Consider the following 18308-nt stretch of genomic DNA (forward strand, 5'->3'; position numbering starts at 1 on the left):
AAATAAACATCTTTTGACCGGACTCGGTTTGTGTTCTAATTTGGCGATTTGTTGCCGGGATCGAACTTTCCCTTGTCCTAATTCGGCGAGTTTTATCGCGTGGATCGGACTTTCCTAGTTAACCGAAGTGGTCTTATGCAGTAAACCTCTTTGACTAGACATGGTCGTCCTCGGTCTTATGAGGTAAACTTCTTTGACCGAACTTGGTCGTCCTAATTCGGCGAGGTTTATCGCGTGGATTGGACTTTCCCTTGTCCTAATTCAGGCAAGTTTTATCGCGAGAATCGGACTTTTGTTGCAGTTCGTTTCAGACGAAGTGCTTGATTCTTAAGCAGAATTGTGGTCTTGTATCCTCTTTAGAAGCTTTGACACACAATCGTGGGCTTGTTGCAGCTCGTTTCAGACGAACTGCTTGTTTAAGCTGAATTGTGGTCTTGTATCCTCTTTAGAAGCTTTGACGCACAATCGTTGGCTTGTTGCAGCTCGTTTCGGACGAACTGCTTGTTTAAGCTGAATTGTGGTCTTGTATCCTCTTTAGAAGCTTTGACGCACAATCGTTGGCTTGTTGCAGCTCGTTTCGGACGAACTGCTTGTTTAAGCTGAATTGTGGTCTTGTATCTTCTTTAGAAGCTTTGACGCACAATCGTGGGCTTATATGTTCTAAAAAGGGGATCAGCCTTTGAAGAACGAGATACCTCAGTTATATTTGTAAGAGACGACACTCACATAGACAGACACAACGCACGTAGAGAAGAACAAGTAACAAAAAAAACAAAGAAAACACATAAGACTGAACTGTCTCTTACAAATGGAACTTTTTGAGGTTGGAAACGTACCATGTTCGGGGTACTTGTGCTCTTGACACGTGAGTCAATTTGTAAGACCCTTTGCCGAGGACTTCTGACACCCGATATGGACTTTCCCATGTGGGTTCGAGTTCGCCCAGCTTTTCTGCTCGGCTTACTTCGTTGTTTCTCAAGACGAGATCTCCCACTTGAAATTGCAGCTTCTTCACCCTTTGGTTGTAATACCGGGCTACTTGCTCCTTGTACTTGGCTGCTTTTATGCAGGCCAATTCTCTTATTTCTTCGGCAAGATCTAGTTCGGCTCTCAGTCCGTCATCATTCATTTCTGAGGAGAAATTGAGCTCGGGGACTGGGTATGCCGATCTAAACCGGAATCACGGCTTCAGTGCCGTACACCATCGAGTTCGGCTCCGGTGTGACTTCGGTCATTTCGCCTGCCTCTGATTCCCTTTCAGTTTTGAGCTTGCTCCCTATGTTTTCTGATAACCTCCAGTGACTACGGTCCTTCTTTACTCATTCTGTATAAAAGCAATACATTGACTCTCTGAATTCTTGCCACCAAACTCCTTTACTCGGAGCTGTTTTATTTATAGCCTTCGGAATGAACATGTTTCCCTAAACTATTGTCTCTTCAATGATAATATATTCTTCAAAGATCATTAGTGGACTTTTGGATTCTTTCTTCTGGAAGACATGACACTACTGCGGTAGTGACTGTCTCGTATGGAGGGAGAGGGAGAATCAGCCGTTTTCGCCTCCGGATGCTTTTGGCTTCTCTGCAGGAAGGTTAAGAATTCCTCCTGCTTTTCAGCCAAAAACAGCTTGACAGCCTCGTTCAAATCGGGCTGCTGGGAAGACTCGGTGTGACGGCTTTTGGAGCGGCTTGTTCCTCCGCCATGAGAACTGGTGGTGGATTTATCCCTAGGCTGTTTTCCAGACCTATGGGATGGATTGGCTTCCTCCTGGTTCTCACGGGCAGGAATACGGGTACTCTGCGATCTGGTATGCATTTTTTGGGTTGAAAAAATGGTCAAAAATTCGCTTTATCACAAATTTGGTTCTCTGTTTCCCACAGACGGCGCCAGTGATGAATCGGCGAATTTTTGATGATGATGAATGCTCGTAAAAATAAATTACGACACAGAGAATTTTACGTGGTTCGATTTACTGAGGTAAATCTACGTCCACGGGGAGAAATGGGGGCAGGTTTGTATTGCTTGATCTGCCAATTACAGCTTACAACACAGACTTGCTATATGATTATTTCTCTAGAGAGATTCCAACCCTTTTCTACCAGATCTAAGTTCTATTTATACATTGAACTAAGATCGTGGCTTACATCATCACTCTAGGTCGTGGATGTCGTGTAGGTCATGGCCTAAGATCGTGGCCTGAGTTGACGCCACGTGGTAGTGGGTGTGTTGGAAGTTGTGGAAATCCTGCATGGGTCCACTAACTCCTTGTTCGGTCGAATACTGAGACCGAACTGCTTTGGTTGCCGATCTGAGAGTAGAGCTTGATGCCGACCTGAGAGCAGAGCTTGATTGGTTGGCTTTTACCGAGCTGTAGGCTGAGGCCGAACTCTTTGGTAATGCCGAACTCATCCGAACTCTTTGGTCATGCCGAACTCATACTCTTCCTTGGGCTTCGGGCTGATGGGCCGTCATTGCTGTTGGGCTTGTTTAGTCCGTACCCCATCAGAGAGCATTGTTATTGTCGCATGCGGATCCGTGCACGTGGAACCGCGTCTTTTTTATTGTAACACTAAAAATTGAAACAATAGATTTTGTGGAATGCAAAGTTGGGTCTTATGCAACAATTAAAAAGTCGTGTAAACATAGCGAATTAATTAGGTGAAAGATGGTCATTATTTGGCAATCAAACTATTACAAGTAAATTTAGGTAAAATAAATATAGAGAGCTGGCATATTTACCTTATCTCTTTTTATGGCTGAACATATTTTGCAGAGATTGAGAGTTGACAAATACATACAAAAAGGTGTCTCAAAAGGGGACCATTAAAAAACAATGCATTTTCTTTTTCTTTTCTTTTTTGCCTAAAAATCAAAGAATAAAAATGCACTGTAGACCCAACAAAGGAAATATATAAAAGATTGTGTTAATGTTGTTTGACATGTTTATCATGATGAAGAAAAAGAGAAGCTAGTTAGAATAGGTTGATGCTTTTAATTAATTCGTTTCTTTGTATAGAAAGTAAAGCAAATTAAGATTCAAAGTAAGTAAAGGAAAGAAGAAGAGATTGGTTCATTTTAGGTAGGAGAATGATGGGTGGTGACAGAAGCCTGTCATGTTGCAAAACACCATTGTCTTCAACTTCAACTACATATTAGTACATAACATGAGATATGCTCATCATTGATAAAGGGTTTATGTTACTCGCAGTTTCAATTTTCTTATTTTATTAATTAGCATGCTACGTGTTTTTATTTCGTAAATTATAAATATATTTATCTCCACTGTTATCCAGAAAAATACTAAACAAAATATTTGGAATGAAAAACAAAATATAGAAAATATTCCGTTGCCGGGACTTGACCCGGGTCTCTCGGGTGAGAGCCGAGTATCCTAACCAACTAGACTACAACGGATTCCTGAACTAAATGTTAAAATAATATTAACATATCATCGACAAAAGAAGTCTACCAAAAGCCCTTCTTCTTAGTGAGCAATTGGTTTCCTCATGCTTTTTAATTCACACTCAGCGACTCACATTCCTTTTTGGGACGTCCCAAGATAAATAGTAAGTCATTTCTTTTTTTGGCATTCTCTCTCTTACTTTTTCTCTCTAGTTTATTAATTCTCTTACTTTATTCACTTTCCACTTTACTAACAAGATCTCGTGCCGAAAAATTTTGGCTCACTTATCTTGGATCGGAGGGAGTATTAATCAAAATTATGCTAGTACTTAACTAAAGTTAATTGGTTGTGATTCTGGTTTATCAATCCCCAATTATTAGATTTACTAGGATTTTTATTCAATCAACCTAGGACAACATCTATTCAAATACACTCTTTTGTATTTAATTTAAAGGACTTAATCTCTGATGCAAGTCAACTTCAATATCACCAACCACATATATTTGATCAAGTTTGTAAATCAAGGCTCTCTTTTTATAGGCACAGATAATTTATTGGTGAAAAAAAGGGGCAAACATTGAAGAAAAATTACATGCCATCCAAACTTCAAAATATGGAATGATATCCACCTCTAATATTTTGGAGATTAAGCTTGAATTTCTGATCTTTGTTGCTATGTGTTTGGTTGTTACCATAGTAAACTTTCTGAGATCCTTCATCGAGCCAATCTCTTTTGGGAGGGTCTCCAGATATGGACAATTCATGATTTCTAGTAGTTTGAGCTTCGACATTGCACCTACAACTAGTATATTTCTCAGATCTCCACAACTCGTTGTTTAAGCTTCGACATTGCACCTACACCGGTCCATTTCTGGACCGGTGTATGCATTATCTATGGAGTGATTAATCTTGTCTCTACCACAATGGATAACACGGTGACGAGGACTCTGCAAGGGTTGATTATTTACATCGCTCCTTAAGATCTCAAAGCCCATTTCTTCCTCTGCTTTTTTTATGGATAACTCATGTAGTAGAGGATTGATGCGACACCTTGTGAAAGTGTGTCCGTGCAAACTACTGATTTGATCGAGTGTTGGAGCCGAGCTGCAGCTCAAAGAAGAGATCAAGAAATGAAGCTCGGTTTTGAGCTAGCTCGGCTAGAAAGGAGTTCGGCTAGAAAGGAGTTCGGCTAGAAAGGAGTTCGGCTAGAAAGGAGTTCGGTGAAAGGAGTTCGGTAAGCTCGGCTTACCGAGCTGGAACTAGCCTGGAACTAGCCGAGAAGAAGAAGGCAGAAGAAGGAAGCTCGGCTTTGAGCTGGAACTAGCCGAGAAGGAAGAGTTCGGTTTTGAGCCGAGTAGCGGTTATAACTAACTTTGGGAAATAGAGTTAGTTGGATTTTATTTCTTGATTGCATCTTGTATAAATAGCTCGATAGAGCTCAGTAGTGAAGTAGCAGAATTACACCATATACACACACACCTAGAGAGATTAATTCTCAAGATAGCGAGCGGTTGTGAGTGGTAGAGTGTGAGTGTGAGTTCGTTGTAATTGTAAAGAGTTCATCAATAAGATTCTGGTCATCTTCTCCGTGGACGTAGGTGGTTTATCACCGAACCACGTTATATCGTTTGCGTGCTTTATTTTCTCGATTACGTGTGTGAGATCAGCGGCAACGCAACCCAACAGGTGGCGCCGTCTGTGGGAATTTCCCAAAGGAGTTCTTGATTGCTTTCTGGGATAGTTAGGGTCCAAGAATTCCGGTACTTGAGCTGATCTTGGCGATTGCCCACCGTCTGTTTGAGAAATGTCTACAGCTAAGTTTGAGGTGGAGAAGTTCACCGGGAAAAATGACTTTGGGCTGTGGAGGTTGAAGATAAAGGCCATCTTGATGCAGCAGGGCCTATGGAATATCTTGAAGAATGAAGTCGATGCCGAGAAAGAAGCGGAGGTCGATGAAAAAGAGAAAGGGAAGCTTCAGGATATGCAGTATAGAGCCTACAGCACCCTAATCTTGAATTTGTCAGATAGGGTTCTGAGGGAAGTCTCCAAAGAGGAGACAGCTGCGGGAGTATGGACAAAACTTGAGTCATTGTACATGACCAAGTCCATTACAAATCGTTTACACCTGAAGCAGAAGCTCCTTGCATTCAGATTCTCAGATGCGAGAGGAATTACAGAGCAACTTGAAGAATTTGGTAAGTGTGTAGATGATTTGGAAAATATCGATGAAATGATCAAGGATGAAGATAAAGCCTTGATGCTGCTGAATTCGCTTCCTAAGAGTTTTGAACACTTCAAGGATGCGGTGTTACTTGGAAGAGAGTCCAAGGTTACATATGAAGAAATTCATTCTGCTCTGAAAATGAAGGAATCGCATAAGAATGATTATTCCACTTCTACTAGACAAAATGATCCAGTGGCTGAGAGTCTTTTCTTGAAGAAGGGTCAGAACAAGAAAGTTTTCAACAAGAAGAAACAAAACAAAGATAAGGCTGAGGGAGAGAGGGAGACTAGAAGCTGCTACTATTGCAGAAAGCCGGGTCACTTGAAGAAGGCATGTTTTGCTTGGAAAAGGAAGCAAGAACAAGCGATCAATGCAGGTTCAAATACTGCAGATCTTGCTCAGGAAGTGGAGGCCAATGAGGCCTTGAATATACTCTCAGGGGCAAGAATTGAAGAATGTTGGATCATGGACTCGGGTTGCTCCTTTCATATATGCTCCCACAGATCCTGGTTTCAAAAGTTGACAGCACACACAGGATCAGTAATGTTGGGGAATGATCAGACATGTGATGTTAGAGGGATTGGAGAAATCAAGCTGAAGGTGAGTGATGGTAGTGTAAAAACTCTCACAGAAGTGAGGTTCATACCTCAGATCAAGAGAAACTTGATTTCTTTAGGGCTGCTGGAGTCCAAGGGCTACAGGTTTGAGTCCAGTAACGGAGTACTCAGGGTGACAAAGGGTCCCAGAATAGTCATGGAGGCCAAAAGAAAGAATAGCCTGTATTACTTGGTGGGTGAAACCGTGATCAATGCAGCAAATGTTACTCAGTCAGAGAGCCTGGATCTGTGGCATGCTAGACTTGGGCATGTGGGGGAAAAAGGCATCAAGGAGCTTGCTAGGCTGGGTGCAATGAGGCTGGGGACATCAGAGAGGCTCAACAAATGTGAGTCTTGTATTCTTGGAAAGGCAAAAAGGCTACCATTCTCTGGTGGAAAGCACACTACAACAGCTCCCTTTGTATATGCTCACAGTGACTTATGGGGGCCTTCTCCAGCAGAATCCATAGGTGGAGGTAAGTATTTCATATCTATTATAGATGACTATTCAAGAAAGGTATGGGTTTACATCCTCAAAGAGAAGTCTCAAGCATTTGAGAGGTTTAGAGAATGGCATACTAGATATGAAAATGAGAAAGGGTCGGTGCTGAAGTACTTAAGAACTGATAATGGGATGGAGTTCTTATCTACTGAGTTTGATAGCTTCTGTAAAATGAAAGGGATAAGAAGGCATAGGACCGTGCCAAGGAACCCTCAACAGAACGGGCTGGCAGAGAGGATGAACAGGACGTTGCTAGAAAGAGTGAGATGCATGTTGTTCTACTCTGGAATGCCAAAGAAATTTTGGGCAGAGGCTGTTTCTACTGCAGCTGATCTGATTAACAAATGCCCCTCTTCATCAATTTCTAATGAGACTCCTGATCAGAGATGGTATGGAACTTTGGGAGACTACTCAGGCTTGAAGATTTTTGGGTGTGCGGCTTATGCACATATCAAGCAGAATAAGTTGGAACCAAGAGCAAGAAAATGTGTGATGTTGGGATACCAAGATGGAGTGAAGGGATATAGGTTATGGAATATGGATGAAGGGGGTCAGAATATCATTGTGAGTAGAGATGTAGTGTTCGATGAAGGAGAAATGCCATTCAAGAAAACTAAAGCACCCCTGGTGGTGACAGTAGCTCTAGCATTCAAGAGTTTGAGTTTGATGAGAAATCTGCTTGGTCTGATGCTGATGAGGATGTTGAAATCTCTGAACACCAAGAAGAAGGTGGAGCTTCCAGTTCTCAGTCAGATGAAAACACAAGAGGTGGAGATCCATCAAATCAAGGAAACAGAAGAAATCCAAGAAGGAATGCAGGCTTGCCCAGCAGGTTTTCAGATTATGATATGAGCTTCTTTGCTCTTTGTATAGCAGAGGTGCTCATGTTCTCAGAGCCTTCAACCTATGAAGAAGCCATAAAATGCAAAGAAAGTCAGAAGTGGATCAGAGCCATGGAAGAAGAAATAGAGTCCTTGTTGAGAAATGGGACTTGGATTCTGGTGAATGACCCAGGGACTCAGAAACTCATAAGTTGCAAGTGGCTATTTAAGAAGAAGGTTGAAGTTGGGGAAGTTGAAAGCATACGTTTTAAGGCAAGGTTGGTAGCTAGAGGATTCACACAAGTAGAAGGTATTGACTACACTGAGGTGTTCTCTCCAGTGGTAAAACACACCTCCATTCGGATCTTATTGGCCTTGACAGCTCATTTTGATTGGGAGCTGCATCAACTCAATGTAAAAACAGCTTTTTTACATGGGGATCTAGAGGAGACGATCTATATGATGCAGCCTAAGGGTTTTGAAAGGCCTGGAGAAGAAAAGAAGGTTTGCTTACTTAAGAAAAGCCTATACGGGCTCAAGCAGAGCAGTAGGCAGTGGAACAAGAAGTTCCATGAGCAAATGGAGCTGATGGAGTTTGAGAGATCCAGCTTTGATAGCTGTGTATATGTCAAGAGAAGTGGAGATTTGATAATAGCCTACCTGTTACTGTATGTAGATGATATTCTACTAGCTGGATCAAGCTTGAGTGAATTGCAGATTGTAAAAGATGAGCTTAAACAAAAGTTTGAGATGAAGGATCTTGGGGAGGCAAAACGAATCCTAGGCATGGACATTGTCAGAAATAGGAAGAAGAAGGAACTGAGGCTTGTGCAAGCTGAGTACATCAAGAAAGTGATAAGGAAATATCAGGTGACAAATGCAAAGGCAGTCTCTACTCCATTAGCAGGCCATTTTAAGTTGAGCAAAGAACAGGCGCCTAAAACCGATGAAATCAGAAGGGAAATGAGTGCGATACCATATGCGAATATAGTGGGAAGCATAATGTACTTGATGATATGTACAAGGCCGGATGTGGCCCATGCTATAAGCGTGGCTAGCAGGTACATGGCTGATCCGGGTAGAGAACACTGGATGGCTCTGAAATGGATCTTGAAATATTTGGGAGGATCTGTTATGATTGGTTTGAGATTTGGTGGAAAAGCATGGTCTGAGAAAGATGAGATTCTTGTAGGCTACTGTGATTCTGATTATGCGGCCAACTTGGATAATAGGAAGTCCCAAAGCGGCTACATATTCACTTTGTTTGGTACAGCCATTAGTTGGAAGTCGAATCTACAACCGGTGGTCGCATTGTCCACAACTGAGGCAGAATATATTGCACTGACAGAGGCCGCAAAGGAGGGAAAATGGCTACAAGGAATCTTACAAGATCTGGGGATAGAGCTGGGAGCAGTAATGATTAATTGTGACAGCAATTCAGCCATATGCTTAGCCAAGCACCAAATGTTCCATGAGAGATCTAAACATATCGATGTAAGGAGGCACTTCATCAGAGACGAAATTCAGAGTGGGAAGATCAATGTGGTGAAGGTTCCCACTGAAGAAAATGCCTCAGACATGTTAACCAAGTCACTACCAACTTTGAAGTTCAAGCATTGCTTGAAGTTGGTGGAAATTGTGGAATGTTGAAGTATGGAACAGGATTGAGAAGGGAATCTAGATATTGATGGAGTTTTGCAAGGACAAGGTGGAGATTTGTGAAAGTGTGTCCGTGCAAACTACTGATTTGATCGAGTGTTGGAGCCGAGCTGCAGCTCAAAGAAGAGATCAAGAAATGAAGCTCGGTTTTGAGCTAGCTCGGCTAGAAAGGAGTTCGGCTAGAAAGGAGTTCGGCTAGAAAGGAGTTCGGTGAAAGGAGTTCGGTAAGCTCGGCTTACCGAGCTGGAACTAGCCTGGAACTAGCCGAGAAGAAGAAGGCAGAAGAAGGAAGCTCGGCTTTGAGCTGGAACTAGCCGAGAAGGAAGAGTTCGGTTTTGAGCCGAGTAGCGGTTATAACTAACTTTGGGAAATAGAGTTAGTTGGATTTTATTTCTTGATTGCATCTTGTATAAATAGCTCGATAGAGCTCAGTAGTGAAGTAGCAGAATTACACCATATACACACACACCTAGAGAGATTAATTCTCAAGATAGCGAGCGGTTGTGAGCGGTAGAGTGTGAGTGTGAGTTCGTTGTAATTGTAAAGAGTTCATCAATAAGATTCCGGTCATCTTCTCCGTGGACGTAGGTGGTTTATCACCGAACCACGTTATATCGTTTGCGTGCTTTATTTTCTCGATTACGTGTGTGAGATCAGCGGCAACGCAACCCAACACACCTTTTCACTTTAAACTCTTTCGGCTACGGATGCACGACTTCAATAATGGATTGTTTAAATAAACTGTATGTAGATGCCATTTTTGTATTCAATTCACTTGATGCCCAAATTTGTTCCAACTCATTATTGCATTTTTCTTAAAAAATGACATGTGCAAGAAACATGGCTTGAGTTCTTCATCAAGTTCATGAAACAACATCATGTACCACATCATGTTAAGAACTTAATCCTAAAGGGAGGCTCATAAGAAAAGTGTGACATCTATTATAGAATGGAGAGAGTACTTGAATTAAGTCCATTGATAACAATGAGATTTAGGGTTCAAACTCTATCATTCTCTACCCCATGCAAAAATATTATTTTGATATATCAACACAATATATTATATATCTGAAATGATACTCCCTCCGTCCATAGAAATAGACTGAATTTCATTTTTCGTCCGTCCCATAAAATATTCTATATCCATTTATGGAAACATTTTACTTTTAAATGTATGGGCTCCACCATGCACTATATTACTTCAACTATTTTTCTTCTTTTCTTTTACTTTATCGATTACACATTAAAACCTGCATCATCCCCAATTAGCCTATATATATGGGACGGAGAGAGTAGGTTTTATGTGGGGCAAGGAAGGATATATTAACAAATCGAAGAATTTATTTAAACAAAATAAAATATAATCTAGTTTTGTAAAAGTATTTTTGCAGTTTTTATTGCTACCTGAAGCAGAAGGAGTTCAATCATGCATAATCAATTTCAGATAAGAAATATAGACGAACGTACCGCTACTTGCAAGATCTATCGAGAAGGATTCGAAGTCCATATCTGGCAATAGGTTGTCAACAACAATGAAAAATGACATTCTTCGCCGGCGTTGAAGAAGCATCCATCGAAGACTCTGGTTGTCCATTTCCTCCACCACCAACGAATCTCCATCTCCGTCATGCTCCAGCAACTGCTGCACCAGTTTCACAAGCACCTCCTTCGTACTTGTGTACCTAGAAATGCTTTTTTTTTTTAAATAAACTCTTATATAAAGGAGGAAATTACAAATGATATCAAGAGGGCTCGAACTACCTAAAAATGTTTAACCATGCACGAAGCTTGAATCACTCTACCTATAAGTTGTTGCACGTCTTTCTCCAAGCCCACCATGACACCTAATTCGTCTCCTCCTTCAACACTTTGTGTCCTAATCAGCCCCTCTCCTGCTCCAAACTCCATAATACGCTTTCTCGTCTTCCTCAGCTTACCTATGGCGTGATAAATATTGGTAAGGTAGATACCGATGTTTTTTCGTTGGATCAAGTCCGCTGCAATCTCGACGAAGTCAGCTAGCAAATTATCAAGTCTGATCCTTTCTCCTGATTCCTTGTCTCTTAAGAAATCCAGCATCATTCTCAGCTCATTTACTACCTCTTTCACATTTCCTATATCTATATGGGAAATGTGGCTTGAGGTATTTTTTTCAACCAGGAAACTCTCTAGTTTTAGTATCGCCTCTGAGATGATTGGCCTCCGACATGTTTCTGGTCAAATTGCACAGGCACAAATTGTAAGATGTATGTGGACTAATATTTGGTCAAATATTATTAGCAGAGAATTTGCCCAATTTTATTGTAAAAAAAAACTTATTAAAAATGTATGTGGACTAATTTTGAAGGACTGGATCAAAATGATTAAAAAAAACTATTTTTTCGGGCAAGAGAGTGTGTTATAGTATTTAATTTTTATTTTTTATATTTTGGACTTGTAGTTTTGAATGGGGAGTAAATAACTCTCTCTTATTTCATACTCCATCTGTCCCATAAAAGATTTCTCACTTTTCTTTTTAGTTCGTCTCATTAAATATGTCACATTACCATTTTTAGAAAAAAGTTCTCTCTCACAATAATATAAATATTATATTGCCTCTTTCCACCTAACACACAAAATAAAACCTTCTAAAATCTTGTATCGTCCCACAAGTGTGATATCTTTTATGAGACGGGGGAGTAGTATTAACATTCATTGTAAGTGACAATTAAAAATGATAATGGGCCGGGTTTTGACTTTTGACTTTTGACTGAATCATGCTGGATCCAAATCTAAACCCTAATTTTTGATAGAACTTGGATCCGATCCAGATCCATTGCGTCCAAAAAATGAGATTCATATTCAAAAGTCATAATATGAATTCACAATATTCATTTTAATATGAATTCATAATATTTCTGTTTTCAAAATAATTCCTAAATGTACTCAAATCAGTATAACATCATAACAGTCGTTTAGAACACTATTAACACTTTAAACCATAAAACATTACAAGAATCCAAAACATGTCATTAAATAAAACTAATTATATAAAATTCATTTAATATTGAAATTAAAAACACATCAATTTTGCTAACACATAACGTTGAATCTTCAAGAAGTTATTACAAGATTTAGAAAAGTGTTACCGTTTATTTGGATTGAATACAATTTTTGAAGCGAAAGATTCAAAAGAAAATACCTTTACAAGAAAATTTTCCGATGCTGGGACTTGGACCCAGGTCTCTCGGGTGAGAGACGAGCATCCTAACCAACTAGACTACAACGGATTATTGAATTATATGTGAAATTAACATAATAGAATTAAGAAGTGTACCAAAACCCCCCTTCTTAGTTTCACTTCTTACTCTTTTCTCACTCTCTCATCTCTTTCAAAATCTTCTATCCACTGGAGCGGAGCCTCAGGTACTTCTCTGATTTGTTTAATTTTCATTCATTTTCCCTTGTTTGAATGCATTACATATGGGGCTGCATTTGTAGTGCATTAATTTAGCTGAATTTGAGGTAGCACAAAGTATGAAACGTTGATGGCAAAATCGTGAAATTCCGGGTCTAATTTGTTTGAGCTACGCTTACTGGTTGAGAAAATAGTTTGGGAAGAAACAAGATACTATTAGAGTTTTGTGGGCTTCGATCTCTGGAACAAAGACTACATTTTGATTAGGGCTCCTCTACTGTAATTGGCAATTGTTGGAGAGTGAAAGGCTGTAATTATTGTCTTTTCTTGTCAATGTTATAAATGAATAGAATAGCAAATGAAATTTTCTGTGGTTGAAGGAGTTGGGATGCATTGGTTTGCATTTTTTTTGTGTTGTGCTTCTTGCTTATGGAGACTTCATATGCAATGTAAATGTGTTTGCCGTCAAAGATGGAGAATATTCATGGCTAGGACTTAACCATTCAACATGTCAGTGACTAGTTAGTTGGGAATGGCTGGCATAATGTTGCATAAATTTTTTACTTCAGGCACAATTCCGTATGATCGATGGGGCATCCCTCTGATGCATGTCGTGTTAGAAATTTTCCCAACTTGTTTAAATTTACCTTCTTCTTGTCTTACATTTTATTGATATCATTGTCAGTACAAGGGCACACCCTCTTTGACGGCATGTTTATGTTTTTGCTTTAAATTGAGTTGGTGCACCTTATGCTCTTTAACTTATATTTTGCTTCTCTTATTTTCTTCGTCTTATGGTTGGTTGTGCAGCCTTTCCTATATCACATAAATTATCAACAGCTTACACTTATTAAGGAGCAATGTCATCCGGGTTAACTTGTAGCCCCTTGAGATATAACATGGGCTTACCTGCAAGAGGGCTAGGATGGCATAAGAAACAGTTCATGTTTATGCCTGGTTTTGGGTCATCTTCAAATCTTCTCTTTTTGAAAAGGTACAGTCATCTCAGTTCACAAGTAGAATTTTATATTTTATATGCATAACTTGACGTCACTAATATCTTGTTTATACAATCATGTAGAAATGGTTTGGCGGCATCAACTTGGAGATATAAACAGAGAGTGGCTTCTGTTAAGTGCGCAATGGATGCTACCTTCGGAAATTCTAGTAATGAATCAACTGGTAAAACACTAAATTTTATGATTTTCTTCACGGCCCATTATTCTATAAGTTCATAACCTTAGTGATCCTGTGCTCCTTTAAGGAGTTCGGTTTGATGCAAATTCCTATCTCTGAAAATTTTCTCAAGTTTCTCTGAACTTCAGGCACAAAGGATAGGTTAGTGCTTTTATAAGGATTAAGAAAACTATGCCAAATTGCATTAATATTCAGCCTCTCATTGATTCAAGCAAACGGAAACCTTATTTTATACTTTCTACTTTGTGTGTAACTTTTACTTATGGATTTAATCTTTAAGGTCCATGGTAAATTTGGTATCATATGTTTATTGCGGGTCCCAAATGTAATTTGTGAAAGTATGCCTGGAATTTCTTAACTATTGAATATAAATGACTGCTAATCGTACATTATCTACTGCATTCACAGGATTCTACTGGCTAGGTTCATATAAAAAATTATAAAAATCTTTCATGTTGAGGTCCAGATTGTAATACTTGGCATGTGCTTCAAATTTGTGGCTTCACAAGATGGCTTTTGATTACTTGTTTTGCACTTGACTTATTCATCACTGCTTGTTGCACCTGCTATATAGTCATATTAGCATTATCAATAACCCTCATGTGGAGGTCAGTCTTTCTGAATCTTCGTTCTGTTTTTTCCTGTTGTTGCAGTTATATTTCCTAGAATTAATGTCAAAGATCCTTACAAGCGACTAGGAATCAGTAAGGAAGCTTCAGAAGATGAAATTCAATATGCTCGGAACTTCCTAATGCAAACATATGGAGGAGACAAAGCAAGTGTGGATGCAATTGAAGCAGCACATGATAAAATCATTATGCAAAAATTTTACGAAAGGAAGAACCCTAAGATCAACGTCAAGAAAAAGGTCAGGGAAGTAACCCAGCATAAATATGTCCAGGCTGTCACGAGCAGGTTTAGAACCCCATCCACAAAGGTCATTGTAAAAACTTCCATAGCTTTCTTGGTACTTGGAGTGCTAACTGTACTCTTTCCAACGGAAGAAGGCCCAACACTTCAAGTTGCTATCTCTCTGATACTCACAATGTACTTCATTCATGATCGCCTCAAGACCAAACTGCGTGCTTTTCTCTATGGGTAAGTCCTCACTTTTTTCTACTTGATCCAATGCTATTTTTTTTACATCAATTACACAAGCTCACTTTTGGAAACAAATAGTGGGTTTCTTGCTGACAATTGTTTCTATATGCATTCAGGGCTGGGAGTTTTGCTTTTTCGTGGCTTCTGGGAACTTTCTTGATGGTCTCTGTGATGCCACCAATACTCAAAGGGCCAACAAGCTTGGAAGTGACGACGTCATTGATAAGCTACATTCTCCTTTGGGTTTCATCTACTTACCTTCGATGATCGCCTCTTTTATACATAACCAAAGTTTTCCAGATTCATGGTAGCTTCTTGCGGTAATGGAAGAATTGATGCACTCGCAGTTGCTATTCTTTCGCTTACAGAATGTCAGTACAGATTGATCGATAGATTTCTCTGCAATTTATTTGAATTTATCACGCAGCGAGGGCAATTTTCCGTAGATGAGGCTAGAAGATTGTTGAGTTTTGTTATATGAAAACCTTGAGACTGGTTTATGTATTAATCTTACTTAATAGAGTTGCTACATCACCAAAGGGCTGATTCACTGTTTTTTCTGCGTTTATATCTCTGCAATTGCATCAAGTTTCAACAAGAAACGCGTCTCTTTTTTTGTAGGATTGTTTCATCTGTAAGAATATGAGATTATTAATTCTATTTTTGGCTACAAAATGGGTAGGTCAATATTCAAATTTGCCTGAACAAGATTCAATTTTTTATACGAAATCAGAAAACTTGATTTAATATATATATTAATTCGAATAACTGAGGTGAAAAGTTCGTTAAATTGGTTATATTACATTTCACAATCCGAAAAACCCAATTACACTGCATTTCCATTCTAATCAAACACATTCAAACTCAATCTCTCTCTTCCTCTCTCTCTAGCCCTCCATTTTCATAAGGGCTAAGAAGCAGAGGAGTCTGAATCATCATCAACCAGTTTCCTAATACCAATCACAATCCAACATTATATGGAAACGATCTCTTGATCAGACAGACTTTCCCAAGTTTCAGGTAAATTCAATGTTGTTTCAATTTGTTTCTAAACCCCTTGATTCATCACATTTCACATTAATCCATTAATCCAATCTTCTATAAAATATAGAAATTCACCAAAAAGGATTGCAATTTCTCATAAACTGCCATGATCACAAATTAGCATATTTCCACGTGTAATCTTGATTGGTTGTTCCAAGATTTACGTAGTTTTTCGTTCTTGTTGGCAAATGAGTAATGTAGATAATTGTGATCAGGAGTTCAAGGGGAAGAGAGAAAATGGAGAGTGGAGGGGAGTTGGTCAAAGGGAATGGGGAGAGGATTTTGGTGTGTGTGAGATTGAGGCCGTTGAACGACAAGGAAATCTCGAACAACGATGTTTCAGATTGGGAATGCGTCAGTAGTGATACTCTTGTTTACAAGAATGTCGGCCATATCGCTTCAGCCACATCCACCTATCCCACATCCTACACATTTGGTAACAAAATCGAAACCCGCCTTTGATATTAGCAAATGATCATGATAGTACTAATGCATTGGTTTTTTATCTGTGATATCTTTGTAGATCGCGTGTTTGGGAGTGATAGCTCCACGAAAACAGTGTACGAGCAAGGAGCCAAGGATGCTGCTATGTCAGTTGTCCATGGAGTGAATTGTGAGTATTGTGTTTTCTCTTTTTCTGTTTTGGTTGAATCTGTGTTTGATACTGATGAGTGTCTCTCTAGCGACTATTCTCGCGTATGGTGAGAGGAGCAGTGGGAAGACGTTTACGATGACTGGGATCACTGAGTGTGCTGTTGCAGATATATATGATTATATAGAAAAGGTGCTCTTTTTTATGCTAATATTTCAGATTGAGAGACTAATGTTTGGTTTGCTTATCTGATAAGTGATGTTTTCAGCATCCGGAAAGAGAGTTCGTTGTGAAGTTCACTGCTATGGAGATATATAACGAATGTGTCCGCGACCTGCTTAGTACAGATAACGCCACTCTAAAACTCGTAGATGATCCAGAGGTGAGCCCTCAAGACCTATATTCTCAAACACTACCAAATGCATATTCAGTCGTATAATATACACGGTTTTCTGTAGAGAGGAACCGTGGTAGAGAATCTCACCGAGGAAATCTTGAGGGACCGAGATCATCTCACTGAGCTGATGTTTATCTGCCAAGGTAAGGACATTGTGCATTTGTCTTTGCAATGAATGATTTAGTTAGAAAAGGGCTGAATTTCATTGGTCCAGTCGTTGGCCTCCTAATTCTGAGTGTTTCTTTCTGTCTACGGTTGCTGCAGCTCTAAGACACAATGGAGACGTGTCGCCTAATAAACTGAGCCTCCGATCTCACCAGATTATTAGACTGGTATTACAAATTTCTCTGAGTTTCTGCATAGCCTCATCTGAAAAATACTAATAACGATTAACGATGACTGTTTCTGCAGACGATTGAAAGCTCTCCACGCAGCAATTTAGAGTGGGACGGCTCCAGCTCTCTTGCAGCCACCGTGGTATGCAATATTCGACAATGAAAGCAGTAGTAAGACATCATGATATATTGCTTCCACGTTTCAAAATTTTTAATGTGATGCAGAACTTCGTTGATCTGTTTGGAACACAACGAGCGTCTCAATCATCGCCTACTGGAACGAGGTTCAAAAAAGGCAGACACATTGATCAAAGCTTGCAGACTCTGGGAGCTGTTATTACCAGCCTGAGGTAGTTAATATGTCAAACATAAACATTTTGAAAAACAAAATCTGCTAAAATACTTGAATTCTGTTGTTTGCAAACAATACAGCAAGGGAGGAGAAGAAACCATACCTTATAAAAACTCCAAGCTAACTCGAATCTTGCAAACATCGCTGGGAGGAAACGCTAGAACTGCCATCATATGCACGATGAGCCCTGCTCGTACCCACATTGAGCAATCAAGGAACACTCTTCACTTTGCTATCTGTGCAAAGGAGGTACCTACCAATGCACGTGTCAATGTAGTCGTCTCCGACAAAGCATTGGTCAAGCATCTGCAGAAGGAGCTAGCAAGGCTCGAGGATGAGATTAGAGGTAACCCTTCCAGCGTCTCGCCTCAAAATTTCTCAACATTACTCAGAGAGAAAGATGCTCAGATTGAAAAGGTAAAAAGAGATCTTGTGACAGAATTCATATATCTTGACAATTTTATAGTACATTATATAAGAAAAAATAAAAACTGCAGCTGGAGAAGGAGGTCAGAGATCTGATTCTGCAACGAGATATTTTCGAGTCGCAAGTTAAAGATCTGTCGAAAATGGTTGGAGACACTGGAAGCTCAATCACACAGGTAAATGCATCAAGATACCTTATCATGCTTATCTTTTCGAGTTGATGGTTTATTCGGTGTTTTTCAGCAGTCAGGAGTGGGGGAA

General features: G+C 39.7%; 2 protein-coding genes and 2 non-coding genes across 4 annotated transcripts; 2 read left to right on the forward strand and 2 right to left on the reverse strand.

The window, feature by feature from the left end:
- Window positions 1-3343: 3343 nt before the first annotated feature.
- Window positions 3344-3415, reverse strand: TRNAE-CUC. The gene has a single exon. It is a non-coding gene; the product is annotated as a tRNA-Glu (tRNA).
- An 8987-nt stretch (window positions 3416-12402) lies between these two features.
- TRNAE-CUC lies at window positions 12403-12475 on the reverse strand. The gene has a single exon. It is a non-coding gene; the product is annotated as a tRNA-Glu (tRNA).
- LOC121790153 (protein CHAPERONE-LIKE PROTEIN OF POR1, chloroplastic-like) lies at window positions 12412-15457 on the forward strand. Its single transcript, XM_042188432.1, has 5 exons — window positions 12412-12611; window positions 13414-13597; window positions 13685-13785; window positions 14454-14898; window positions 15018-15457. The coding sequence occupies exons 2-5, from the start codon at window positions 13464-13466 to the stop codon at window positions 15166-15168; spliced, it is 831 nt and encodes a 276-aa protein (XP_042044366.1). The 5' UTR covers window positions 12412-12611; window positions 13414-13463; the 3' UTR covers window positions 15169-15457.
- Window positions 15458-15751: 294 nt separating this feature from the next.
- Window positions 15752-18223, forward strand: LOC121790159 (kinesin-like protein KIN-7G; the record flags this gene model as incomplete). The annotated part of the gene is made up of 11 exons (XM_042188438.1): window positions 15752-15921; window positions 16161-16381; window positions 16469-16558; window positions 16629-16729; window positions 16806-16919; window positions 16996-17077; window positions 17199-17266; window positions 17346-17411; window positions 17495-17619; window positions 17702-18038; window positions 18119-18223. Coding segments are annotated over exons 2-11 (1287 nt in total), but the record flags the coding sequence as incomplete, so codon positions are not given.
- Window positions 18224-18308: the final 85 nt, after the last annotated feature.

The sequence above is a fragment of the Salvia splendens genome, unplaced genomic scaffold, assembly GCF_004379255.2.
Source record: "Salvia splendens isolate huo1 unplaced genomic scaffold, SspV2 ctg426, whole genome shotgun sequence".
In the NCBI taxonomy this organism is placed as follows: Eukaryota; Viridiplantae; Streptophyta; class Magnoliopsida; order Lamiales; family Lamiaceae; genus Salvia; species Salvia splendens.

Coding starts and splice junctions, on each gene's coding strand:
- LOC121790153 (XM_042188432.1), top strand. CDS start 13,464: ATGTCATCCGGGTTAACTTGTAGCCCCTTGAGATATAACATGGGCTTA. Junction 13,598..13,684: donor AATCTTCTCTTTTTGAAAAG/GTACAGTCATCT, acceptor ACAATCATGTAG/AAATGGTTTGGCGGCATCAA. Junction 13,786..14,453: donor TTCTAGTAATGAATCAACTG/GTAAAACACTAA, acceptor CTGTTGTTGCAG/TTATATTTCCTAGAATTAAT.